The following is a 12,138-nucleotide window of genomic DNA, read 5'->3' as shown; positions in this document are numbered from 1 at the left end:
GAGCCCTACCTGCAGAAGACGGCCTGTCCTCCCAGACACGGTTGGTGAGGGGCGTTCTCCGGTTGCAGTCCCCCTCCGAGTGCACCGAGGAGACGGAGGGCGGCCGCTCGCCTGACGACAGACCCGGCGCAGGGGACTTGGCCTTGCGGCTGTTGGGTCTGGCAGCGATCTTTGGCTTCCCCCCTCCTCCTGCAAAGAGAAGCACTTGCTCGTCACCTGGCTCGTTCTGATGGGGCTCAGGGGGCAGGGGAGGGTACTCAGTGCTTCCCTGTTAAGAGCTTGCAAAAATGGCTCACAGCAGGAGAGAAGCTCACCCCAGGGCTGACGGCACCGCAGCAGGGAAGGGCGATGGGGCAGCCGCCACGGCTGGGGGAGGTTTCTGTCCCCTCCTGTGCTGCTCTCCTCTCCTCTTTGTGGGTTGATGCTACCAACCGACCCATGGAGCAGACCTGGGGCAGGAGCAGCCGCGCAGCTTTGGCCAGGCTGTTTCGCTGCCAGGACCACTCCCGAGCCGGCTCGTGGCTCAGCCCACAAACATGGGTCAAGGGATAGAAGCTCCATGTGGTGCGGTGCAGTGGGTTGGCAGGGACTCCCTGGGAGCTACACGGGGGCTGAAGCCCTGAGCACATTCTCTGTGGTCTGCATGGCCAGGGTGGTCTTCAGTTTTACATCCCTGGGGATATTTAGCCAGTTTTTCAAAGGTTTAAAGCCAAAAGGGCCCCTGCTGGGGATGTCAGCCCGGCTAAATCAGGAGGCAACTCCCAGAGGGGGAGGGATGGACCAGCTCTGTATCCTGCCCTGCCTGCCAGGGCAGCCTCTGCCAGGCGTGGGGAAGTGTGGCTGGAAGAAGCTTCTGGTTTCATGCAAGAGCCAGAAAAGCTTTTCTGCAAAAAGCTAAAGAGCGCCTGGTCCAAGCTGCCCTGGAGGAAGGCACAGGTGTGCCTCCAGGACCCCACTCCTCAGCTTTGGGAGCTCCATGCCCAGACTGCTAAGGGGAATTCCCAGCAACGTACCCTTTGCAGGTGTGCAGGGGACAAATGCTCTCCCCCATCCACTCCTGGTCCCCCTCCTCCCTTCCTTAATGAGGGATCTGCAAAACAACCCTCCCAGCTCTATTCAAGCCTTCCCTGAAGCTGGGCAGATCCCTCCCTGCTGGAGCCCAGCGGGCAGCTCAGCCCCGGCCCTGCTCTCTGAAGTTGTCCCCCATCTTTACCCCCTTCCATCCCCCTCTTGTTCCAGGTCCCATCCAACCCTCTGCCCCAACACTCCCTGAGCCCAGGGTCAGGGAAAAATGGTCACCCTGACTCGTGTGCCCTCACATTGGCCCTTCTCATTTCCTTCCCCTGTTTCTTGAGCTGCAATCCCACCCGGGGTTTACAGACAGTTTGGAGGGGCTGTTGAACACTATGGCTTTGGTCTTTTGGATGTGGGGTTTCCCCTCCCCACCGTAAATCTTTAAATGGTGTAAAGAAAAAAAACCACAAAGAGGCAAAGGAGATATTAAAAGTCAACAAAAAGGGAAAGGAGCACAGTCAGTGGTTTAGAGAAAGCAACGGCACCTTCCGAGACTATTAAATTAACATCAAACAAGACCAGGATTAATTGGCGGATTCACAAAGCTTGAAGCTGGGGGAGGGAGGGGAGAAAAGAAAACCAAAATGAACAAAAATGGGAGTGGTGGGGAATAAATCCACCCACAAAAGGGGAAATATAAAGGCTGAGAATTAATAACACAGAGGGAGCAAAGGTGGAGAGGGCTGCAGACCTGGCAAGGAGCGCACGTCCTCGTTTCGTCCATCAGCAGGAGTTATGGGCATAGCAGCGGGCAGGCTTGCACTGGCATTCAGAGAGTTAAAAGCATTGGCACTGAGAGGTGAGCGCTCTTCCCACTGCTCGTCATATTTACCCATTAGGGCTTTCCTAATTATTGCCTCCAACCCCATGTTGGTACTGGAATTCTCTTGGACCGACTGGCTCCTACAACTGATTAGCCCTGGGAGATACGGGAGAGGGAGGAGAGAGGGGACGGGAGATGGGGGGGAGCCAAATGAGAAGAAAGATGGGGGGGTTGGGGGAAGGGGAGAAAGGAGACAAGGGAGAAGGGAAGAAACAAACAGTCAGCACATTCTCGCAAAGCAACAAACTTTGTCATCTTGTTCTTTAAAGCGCTGCGATGCACCCGTCCTCCTCCCCACTCCATCCCGCCCCAGGGCTTGGCAGGGGCTGGTGGTGGGATGGGATGGGACTCACTCCAGGTTGTGGGTTTCCTTACAGGCAGGCAGGGTTCCCTGGTGCCAAGGACTTGGAGGACGGGGGGGAAGGGGTTGCTGCTGAGCCCCAGGGAGTGACTGCAAGAAGGAAGGGCTGTGCCAGGCCTGACATGGGGGCAGGAGTCACCTGGACGCATGGGGTCTGTATGGATACACACAGATCAAAAGTTGGTGTGCTGGGAATTTGGAGGCTGGGGTGGTTTCCCTTGGAGGAAAAGTCAAGAAAGGAAAAAGGGGCACCCCACAAAAACACTTGATCAGAAAGATGCATCTGGATTTGGCCCTGGGATGGTAAGTGGCAAATGCACCCAGACGGGCACGTGCAACCTGCATGGGGTTGGGCTACGCTGGGGAGAGTCCTTTCCACCCTCCTCGTGCTCTTTGCAAGCCCTCTGCCCACTGTCCCAGTCCATCCCCTTCCTCCTCCCAGGCTGGGTGCCCGCTGCAGACCGGGCCCCCTCCCGGGCTGAGCCACGGCTACGGGACAGGATGCAGAGGCGAAGTGGTGTCCGCGTGGTTGTGAGTCTCAAGCCATGCAGTTATGGTGCAGCACCGCACAGGGACCAGAGGGCACTCGGCTCAGCCACACCACCGTCATTCCCAACGCGGCAGTTACAGGGAACAAGCAAGGGCAAAATACAGACACAAAACCGGCAGGCCGTCAACGGAAGCCCCACTGGCAGCCTCCCCATCCCAGGGGGTTCGCACTGGGATCAATGCCCCTCTGCTCGAAAAGGGTCAGATCCTGGCTTTGCTTCTCTTCCTGCAAATGTGCAGGGTCCATTGTGGCCCCTCCAACCAGACCCCAGCTCTCAGCTCCCTGCACTCTGCCCTTTACTTCCCTCCTGCACAGCTTTAACCAGGGGATGCTCTTGGGAGGCTGGGGCTCATCCCCCCAGATTCTGCCTGCCATGGACCCTCGGGTCCTGGCTGCACCCTCTTACCCCAGCCGCCCACGTGAGCCGTCTCCTTCTCCAAGACCCTTCCACACTGGCACTGCCCCGGCCCTCCTACTGCACAGTGTCCTTGCCCACAGCACCTCCTGCCCTGGGTTGTGGGAAAGCTGCTGTTCCTCCGACTTAAAACTAACAACCTACAGGCGTTCCTGCTGCAGGAGAGCATTCATAATTAATCAATTAAGTACCAGTTAATACTCCTCAATGGGGGTTCACTTCATTCATCTGCATCCACCTGGACATAAGTCCAGCAGGTGGCAACAGCTCACTTGCCTTCACACCAACCTTCACCCTCAGGCTGATCCCTGTCCCCTGCCAGGGAAGTCCATGCTGGGCTCCTGACTATGCAGGGCTGCTTTCTGCCCCTCTTAGCCCAAATTCCTTCCTTAAGTTGCTCCCTCTTCTCCTTTCCCAGCTGGACTGAAAGCTGCGGGAACAGCAGGGCTGGGGAGGGTGCAGTGACGCTGAAAAAGCACCTAAACCTCCATTTCAGTTCCTGCACGGTGACCTTCAGGCTCAGCATAGCAAAAATTTCTGTGGGTGTCTGGTGGACCATCTTGAGCCTTTCCCAGCACCCTTTCTCCCCGAGAGCTCTTTGGGGCTGGGGTCTGGTCCAAGGCATTGGCCAGCGAGCCCCTGGTTAGGCAGGCTGGCAGCTTCATGCTGGTTAGGGCCAGGGACTCGCTAAAGCCCACCATGGTTGGCCTGCAGCCTGGTCTCCACAGCAGCACTCCAGAAACCACCACCAAAACCACTCCTCCAGAACCAAGCAAACAGCCTGTACCCTCCACCAGCCAGGAAACACCCACTCTGCACAGCACTGAGGTCCAAGTGCTCCTGCCCACAACGCCCTTTTGTGTGGCACCCGCTCCACTGCTGTGGCTGGAGCCAGCCACGAGCTAAACGCTTCTTTACAGCTTCTGAGAAACCAACCAACCCGTGCTTTAATCACCAGGAAAACTGAGCACACTCCTGGCACTCCTGTGCCCAAACATCTCCCTTATAACATCTCCTCTTGGTTCTCAGCCACCATTGGTTTGCCCAGCACTCATGGTGCTGCTCTTGCCCCCCTTTGCTTTTGCTGCAGCCTGCTCAGCCCATGGGGGCACACAGCTTGTTTCCCACCCTCATGTTCCCTCTTGCCACTGCTCTCCTACCCATTTGTGGGTGACGACAAGGTCCCATCAAGAGCAGGGAGCTCTCTCCCAAGCGTGAGTTTGGTATCAGATGGCCAACTCTTGCTTGGCTTTTAACCTCTCCTCAAACTCTGCCATGCTTTCAGAGGAATTAGACTGCACTGTCTCCAACTCAGCAGCAGGGAGTTCCAATGTGTCCCAAGGCTTCAGCCTCCCACGAACTGTTACACTTGGTTGGAAAAAGGAAAAGGAGATGCCTAAATCTACTGAGTCTCCTGCTTTCCATGGTTGTGACCTCTGGAGGGAATGAGATATGATATAGGTATATGGGAGAGTTACCTGCTCCGGTAATTGCTGGCATATTGAAAATCTCTGTCCCAGGCTGTCCAACATCTGGAGAAAAACAAAGAAGCTCTTCAGTATGGAGAGCAGTGTGTGCAGGCTGGCGGTAGGGAAGGACCTGCCATGCCAGCCAGGACAAGATCCTAGTGCCCCTGTCACAGCACCCAGGCTGACACTGGGGTGGGTCTGTGGGTGCTGGCTGGGATTAGGAATAATTGCCTTTGGGAAATGCACGGCAGGCATGTCTCTCCAGCTGGAAAAGGGCAGAAAAGCTGAGTCTAGAGAGCCAAGGTGATATCTTTGTGCTCAGCGCTGACCTCTCTCCCTCCCTCCAACCCTTCAGATTATGAGCTCCACGAGTTAAACCCCCTTTCCTGCCTACGGGATTTCCACAGGCTCAAAGCCCCATATCGAAGGTGCAGGTCTGGGCAGAGAGGAGAGCAAGAAGAAACGTTAAATCAATATTTTCCCTCTTAGCTGAGCTGTTTAACTTGGATATCACTTTTCTTAGAATAACAGAAATTCTCATCAAATAAGAGGTGTTTCCTATTTCTTTGTATTTCCCTTGATAAGGGAAAGTGTGGAAGGGCACGGGGTTCAGCCCCATGTCCCCAAAGGGGCGTAACAATACTGTTGGCTCATGGTAACATCATCCAGCAGACGAGACAGCTCGGTCTCTCTTATCCGATGCAGCTGTTGTAAGATGGATTCAAATTGAATTAGTATTGACTGTCTAATGCTGGGCTAAATTAAATTATGATCTTATCTACTCTATTAACGGTTAATGAATGAACAGGCTGAATTTCTAATGTAAGCCAGCCTGGTTAGTTTTACAGAGCTACACCAATATTGATGGAGGGCTTAAAGTAGCGTTTGGGGGAGATGCAACTTAAGGAGAAAGGATTCAGCTTGGTTGGCCATTCATTAAAATATCAATTGCTGTTAAGTCTCTTCCATGCTCAGCTCATTATTTCCTTCCTCTTGAGGTTATTTGGTGCTGCCACATGGGTGGGATTGACAACTCCAGAGCAAGGAGATGCGGGGCTGGGAAGCCTCCCATCGCATCTCCAGACACACACAGCCACGGCTGGCACCAGCAGGGCTCATCCCAGAAGTATTTGGATCTCGCAATTCCCAACAGACCATGGCACAGTGCTGAGAGAGCTGTCTGGGAGCTCCCAGCTATTAACACAGCAGCACACAATCCCACATTTCCTTCGCTTCACGTGTCTTCACGGCTTTTTTTCCCCGGTGCCCTGCATTTGCCTCCCCCAGGTCCTTACTGTACTCCGTCTCATTTTTGTTGGTTGTGCTGAGCTTCTTGATGATCTCCTGTTTTTTGGATTTCACCATGGCAGAGTTGCTCTCAGTCAGCTTGCTGAAGAAAGCTGGAGGCTGAGTGTTGTTTCCTGGGGACTTGGACCCCATTCTGCAAAGCAAAAGATCATCAGAAACCTCTGCAACATGCAGTTCACAACCTCCTACCTAGACAGGCTCTTCCCTTTGTGCAACCCCTCAGAATCAGCTGGGAAGCTCCCGAGGTATTCGACATCTCCATCCTTTCCCCCTATCCCTACCAAAACTGTACAATGTGGTGTTGAAAGCCCCAATAAACAGATGGCACCCTGGGATATGACATTGCTTTTGGCTGCAAGAAAAGCAGCCTGAGCTAGGGTGAGCATGGGGACAGAGGGAATATCGCCCGAGCCGCCTCCACCATGCCCTCCCCTGGCCTTACCTCTGGTCTATCTGCTCGCCCTCGCGGTACAGGATTGGGTACGTGGTGCTCTTGGCATGCTCCGATTCTCCCACGCCGTCTGGTGGAGAGACTGGCTCGATACAGTTGTCCGACCCGCTCCCGGCTGAAGCTTTGCTCTGCTCTGGGGACCTGCAGAAAGTGATGGGGAGATGCAATCAGTTTATTGCAACATCCTTTGTCTCTGCACAGCAGCTTGGGTCAGCAGGGGGGAGAAGGACTAAAATAGCTTTCCTACAACAGGAAAAAAAACCAAATTTTCCACACCCCTATGGGCTTATGGAGCCTTTTGATGCAAGCTGGAGGAAGAACGCAGCTTGGGCATTTTTTGTGCACCACAGGCGTGCGGAGCAGGACTGAGCTGAGCCGAGCCATGGTCCAGATTTCCAGGCAGCAGGCCAGGCAGCAGCTGCCCCACATCCAGGCGCCCAGGAGGGACACCAGGACCAGTCCTGGGACTTGCTGGCTCAGCCAAAGTGTCCCTGGCTGGCAGGGACACAAACCTGTGATGTAAACCCTCTGGGGACACAGCTTTTGATTCTCCATGGTATTTGTGAACACAGGGGAGGACAGCACCCACCACCTTCTGTCCGCCTCGTCTGGGGCAATGCTGGGCTTGCTCGCTTTGGGTGATGAGATGCTTGGGCAGCCCAGAGAGGACCAGCGCAGCCCTCTAGTAACTGCCCGGGGCCAGCATCTGGGAGACGGCCAGGCTCATGTCCGTGAGGAATTCCTCACAACAAATTCAGGGAATTTACGTCTTTGTTCTGTCTATGCTTTCTTTCCCTGCCCTTCCCCAACTTTTTTTCATCGCTGAGTGGTTGGGGCTGGGCTCTCTCCCCTGATGTTAAAAGCTGACTCTAGAACCAGGCAGAGCTGGGAAAAACAATCACATTTACTAACAAGGAACCATCAGTTTGCAGACATCACTCTTTCCTGGACATATCTGCATCCCTGTTGGTGTTTGCGTGGGAGGACAGATCCCGTCCTCGCGTTTCCTATTTTTTAATTCCATACAACAACAATCAGACCTTCTTCATGCTGGTATCTACACATGGATTTGAAAGTGACTTTAACAGAAATACAGGTGGTGCCTGCAACAGACAGCTGCATTTTACAGGCATGTGTCTATCAAGCTTTTGATTCACTGAGAATGACAAAGGTAAAATTAATTTTGAGCCAATGGAAAACATGTTGCTTTGGGTTTTTTTGAGCCACCTCTGGTCTGGAAGGTTACTGTGTCATGACCTGCAAGGGACCAAGGACAGCAACAGGACAACACGCAACGGGCACAAATCAAAACATATCAAATTCCATCCCAGCACAAGAGAACATTTTTTTTTTTGCTGTAAGGGTGCTCAAACGCTGGTACAGGTTTCCCAGGGAGGTATTGGAGCCTCCATCATTGGAGATTTTGAAAACTCAACTGGCCACGGCCCACAACAACCTTCTTGAGCAAAGCATTGGGCTGATGATCTGGAGAGGTCTCTTCCCACCTAAACAATTCTGTGACGCTGGCCAGATGGAGGAGATCATGAACAGACTCTAGGGGATTTTGGAGAGCATCTCTAGAACAACAGGAATGGCAAAACAGGCACCACCACAGGGGAAAAATGCCCAGATGAGAAGGCACTTCTACAGTCTGGGCTGTGTAAACACGCAATCCATGCAAGCCCCACACTGGGGAGCATAAATGGAGCAACATCAAGTGCCAGCCTGTCCTACACACTTCCCTACAGGGGAGGCCAATTAGCCAAGGGCTCTCAACTGGCTCCTCACCCTCGCTAGCCCTGGACCATCTGAGCTCAGACTGGCACAGTGGGTGAGCAGAAACTGCCCCTGCTCTTATTGTATTCTCTGACCTCACCTTTTGCCACCTTCGGTCTGTGGGGAGATCCTGGAGGCCGTTGCGTGCTCCTGCTGCTGCAGATATGCCTCACTGGGGGTCCGACGCAGGTCCAGCACGGGGCATGTGGCCCCAGGGAAGGAGTACACCGGGGTCTGGATGTGGGAGTTGAGCTGCTGTGGATGATGGCGTGTGTAGTCCTGTGTGATGACCTCCTAGAAGAAGAAAGCCCTGAGTCAGAAAGAGCTAGTTTCTACTTCTGGCTTTGTTAGGCTCAACTAAGACAGGGCAAGCAGGAGGGAATTAGGCTGGTTTGTCCCTGCGGGGATGTAATTCTACCTCCTGCCTGCAGCCGCTCTTGTGACAGGCAAGCAAACACCCAGGCTGAACCACGCCTGCTGCACCCTGCTCTCTCCAGCGCCCAGCCAGGGGTGCTGCGGTCTCTAACATCACTCTGAGCCCTTGCCCTCACCCATCAGACGTGTTACATATCGACTCCTCCCTCCTCCCCGGAGTCCCAGTGGGAAGGCAAGAATGAGGTTAATTACACTGATGTGCTGGGCCAGCGTGACCACCCGCTGGTTCATGCCCTTGATGCTCTGGCTGGACTGCAGGGGTTGGCACTGGGGCTGGGAGCCGTCAGGCTGCCGGAGATGCTGCAGGTGGGCTGCTTCGGGAGCCGAGGCCTTCAGCAAGCCTGGGGGAGGCACAAAGAAGACAGTAGCCATGAGATGACATCTGTATCCCCTTCGCTGAATGCCACTCCGACATGGCACTGGGGTACAGTGAGCAAGAGCTGCTGCTGAAGCTCCTCACGCTGGCTCAGGCTCTCCCGCATCAGCAGCTCCTGCCCTTACCTTGCTGTTTCTGCCCCAGGTCATGCTCTCCATGCCCCTTCTCTGTGTCTTGCAGCAGCTTGGCCCCTTTTTCATGGGACAGGCTGGGCGAGCTCACGGGACTCACTGCTTCCATCCGCTCAGGGCTGTAGCCTCCGTGAAAGCCTGGGGAAGGGGGAGAAGGGAGTTAAACCCAGGAGCTCACTTGCCTTTTCCCTGGTGCTGTGGCAACCATCGCTTGCAGAGTCACACATTCAGGAAAGGGGTTAAAAAAGAGATGAGGGAAGAGCTGGCAGGTCACACTACAGGGACCACCAGAGCCACCTCTGATGTCCAGTCATGGTGATAGCTGCAGCGAAGAGTTGATGTCTCATTCCTGCAGAGCTGGATGCCCAGCAGCTCGCAGTGACAGCACGAGAGCTGGAAGCCAAAGTCAGTCCCTGTGGCTTCACAACCTATTTCCCCTCTTTCCCTCACCTACTGGAACAGAAAAGCACCCACCCCAGGATGCCAGGAGGAAAAGCAAAGCTCTGTGAGAGAGGCAGTGGCTGTATGGGAGGACTCCAGTGCTCTACAAAGAAAAACCCCAAGCCCATAATGGCCAAGAGTGGGGACTTGCAAACTGGGTGCAAGACCCTGAGAATCCAGCTCCTGCTCCTGAGGCTCACATGCTCCATAGGGCCAAAAGGCTTCCTGACCATTCTATCTTTTAAGCCCTTTGCATGGAGTCAAGCTGCATCGAAGAAAGCAGAGCTGGAATGAGGCACCACCATTAGCCTTCAACAGAGGGGGAAAATTATGCTTCCATAGGCCATGGGCAGAGAACAGAGGAGTCCTGCGGGAGGCACACGCTGCCGCTTGCCAGCTAAGCACGTTTGGTAACACTCATGACTTTTTCCTCCACACACCTTTAACTTCCCAACATTCAATTCCTAGAAACCGCTCATGCAGGCAAACCCACAGAGCTGCCAGAGGGACCCTGGTGCCCAGGCACGGACACACTGACCTGGAGCACAGGTAGGAGAGGAACCCCATGGAGAACCTCCCTGTGCCATGGGTGGGGATGCAGCACTGCCCATCACTCCATGCATGGCACTACTCAAGGGACCACCCTTCAGATCCACCCAAGGTGAAGAGTCCTGCTCTCTAAAGATGTCTATCCAACAGTTACGTCCTGGGGAACACCAGCTCATGGTTGCAGAAAAGCTGCTCTTCTCCACAGCACAACATTCAGCTGGAGGAAACACTGGGGCCAGGGAAAAAGGCAGAGGAGAAGCTCATCCAGGCAGCGCACCGCAGCCAGAGGCACATCCCTGAAGCACGCTGCTAGAAGGGGCTGCAATCATACAGACAAGCAATGGGATGAGTGCGTTGGGGCATGCCAGTGACAGCAGCTCTCCATCCCTGGCCACACCTCTGTGTCCTTTCCATCCTTGGGTTACAGGAAAGGGAGGTGGGTTACAACATTCAGTGCTGACGGCCAAGGCAGATGCTTCAGCTTGAAGAAAGTGTCCCATCAAATCCCTGCAGGCTAGTGAGAGCCTGGATGAATGCTCTGGGTGAAGACTGGTCCCATCAAGAATGACCTAGACCTGGAATCCAGCCCTTTCTCTGAAATTCCTTCTGCAGAAACTTATCTTAGCGCTTGTGTGTCCTACACAAGATCAGTCAGGTGGTTCCTGTGGTCTGCTCTGGAAACCGCTGCCACTCATGGCTGGGCTGAGCCACGGACAGCCCTGCCTGCACTGCCCTCTTGTGCAGTGACCAGCACCACGACCCTGAGCGAGGTCACCCCAACTGAGGGGACTCCATCTCAGCTGCACTGCACAACAGCCCACAAAGCCCTCTGAGATGCTGCATGCTCAGTGGTCCAACCAGGAGCAGGGAGGTGCGTGTCTGACGGCCAACAGCCTTGTCCCACTCACACTCCTGGTTCTCCGCTTCACTCATTTGATTTATTACCCAAAACTGTTTCTTACAAACTGCCTGAGAATTCCTAATGATGGGGAAATCAGAATCAGCAAATTGCTCTTGTCCGTAAAAAACAACACCAGGAACTGAACAGCATTTGCAAAACAAGACTTCGCAATGGGAAAAACTAAAAGAGGGCGAGAGGAGGGAAGATCCCTAAAACATACACAAATAAAAATGTCTGGAATAACACAGCTGGGAAGCATAAGGATTTCTTATTGTGGCCAGCGGAGTCTTTACTTTGCAAGCCTCCTTCTCTCTGCCCCTTATCACAAGAGATTTGGTGAGTGATAATCACGTCTACGAGGTTGGCTGCTGTCCTGGTGGTCTTACCGAGTGCTCGGAGCTCCTGTTCCTGCATTGAAAAGGCTTTACTTTGACTCTTTTCTCTACCGTGCTGCTCAGGGCCTGAGGCCACGTGCTGCTGGTCCAGAGGGTGATGGTGCTGCTGGCTTTTCCCCTGTACTCTGCTATAGTGATGAGAAGAACCAGAGGTGGGTAAAGGTCTCGACTCCATGGCTTTAATGGGTGAAGGTGACTGTTCGAGGTTGGCCCCACTGGGCAGCTTTGAGGTGAAGACGTTGTCAGTCTGGGATCGTTCTGCCTTGGCTTCCCGCACCCTCGAGGCCTCTTTCTGCAGGACGGCTGGGTCCATCAGGGCCGCGTAGCCATCTGCTGCGCTGATGGAGGAGCGCAGGGTGGAGGCTGAGGGGAAGGCGGTGGAGCGGATTGGTGATGTGGTAGTGGTGGAAGAGGATCTGGAAGGCAAACATAGACAAGGTAAAGATGAGAGAAGCACATGGAGAAAGGGGAGTGCTATTACCAGAACCCTGGCGTTCAACCCTGCCTGGCCAAGGTCTCCTGAGCTCCTGTAGGGCTGGCCCATGCTGGAGCAGGTGAGGAGGACTCAGATGGAGCCTCCACCACAATAACACATCCAGGCCACTGTGGCCTGGATGCATGGACTGGGGAGAACAAAACCAATGCAAAAGGTCCCAGAGACCTTCATAACTCCACCACCAGGT

At 54.3% G+C, this 12,138-nt stretch overlaps 1 protein-coding gene across 19 annotated transcripts in view; it reads right to left on the bottom strand.

Moving 5' to 3' along the window:
- The window catches only part of NCOR2 (nuclear receptor corepressor 2), a 251,275-nt gene that overhangs the window by 2,072 nt on the left and 237,065 nt on the right, over nucleotides 1-12,138 (bottom strand). For 15 of the 19 annotated variants that reach the window (XM_054082546.1, XM_054082554.1, XM_054082549.1 and 12 more), the window contains 9 exons: nucleotides 11,447-11,871; nucleotides 9,164-9,307; nucleotides 8,855-9,003; nucleotides 8,328-8,521; nucleotides 6,443-6,592; nucleotides 5,988-6,133; nucleotides 4,702-4,755; nucleotides 1,766-1,993; nucleotides 10-189 (listed from right to left, as the gene is read on the bottom strand). In XM_054082546.1, coding sequence (XP_053938521.1) covers nucleotides 10-189; nucleotides 1,766-1,993; nucleotides 4,702-4,755; nucleotides 5,988-6,133; nucleotides 6,443-6,592; nucleotides 8,328-8,521; nucleotides 8,855-9,003; nucleotides 9,164-9,307; nucleotides 11,447-11,871 — 1,670 coding nt within the window. The remainder of the gene's footprint in view (nucleotides 1-9; nucleotides 190-1,765; nucleotides 1,994-4,701; nucleotides 4,756-5,987; nucleotides 6,134-6,442; nucleotides 6,593-8,327; nucleotides 8,522-8,854; nucleotides 9,004-9,163; nucleotides 9,308-11,446; nucleotides 11,872-12,138) is intronic. The other 4 variants (XM_054082556.1, XM_054082565.1, XM_054082564.1 and 1 more) reach the window with 2 other exon arrangements.

The sequence above is a fragment of the Cuculus canorus genome, chromosome 17 (genome assembly GCF_017976375.1).
Source record: "Cuculus canorus isolate bCucCan1 chromosome 17, bCucCan1.pri, whole genome shotgun sequence".
Taxonomy (NCBI): Eukaryota; Metazoa; Chordata; class Aves; order Cuculiformes; family Cuculidae; genus Cuculus; species Cuculus canorus.
The sequence above is the reverse complement of the archived record's forward strand: the minus strand, read 5'-3'. Positions and strand labels throughout refer to the sequence as shown.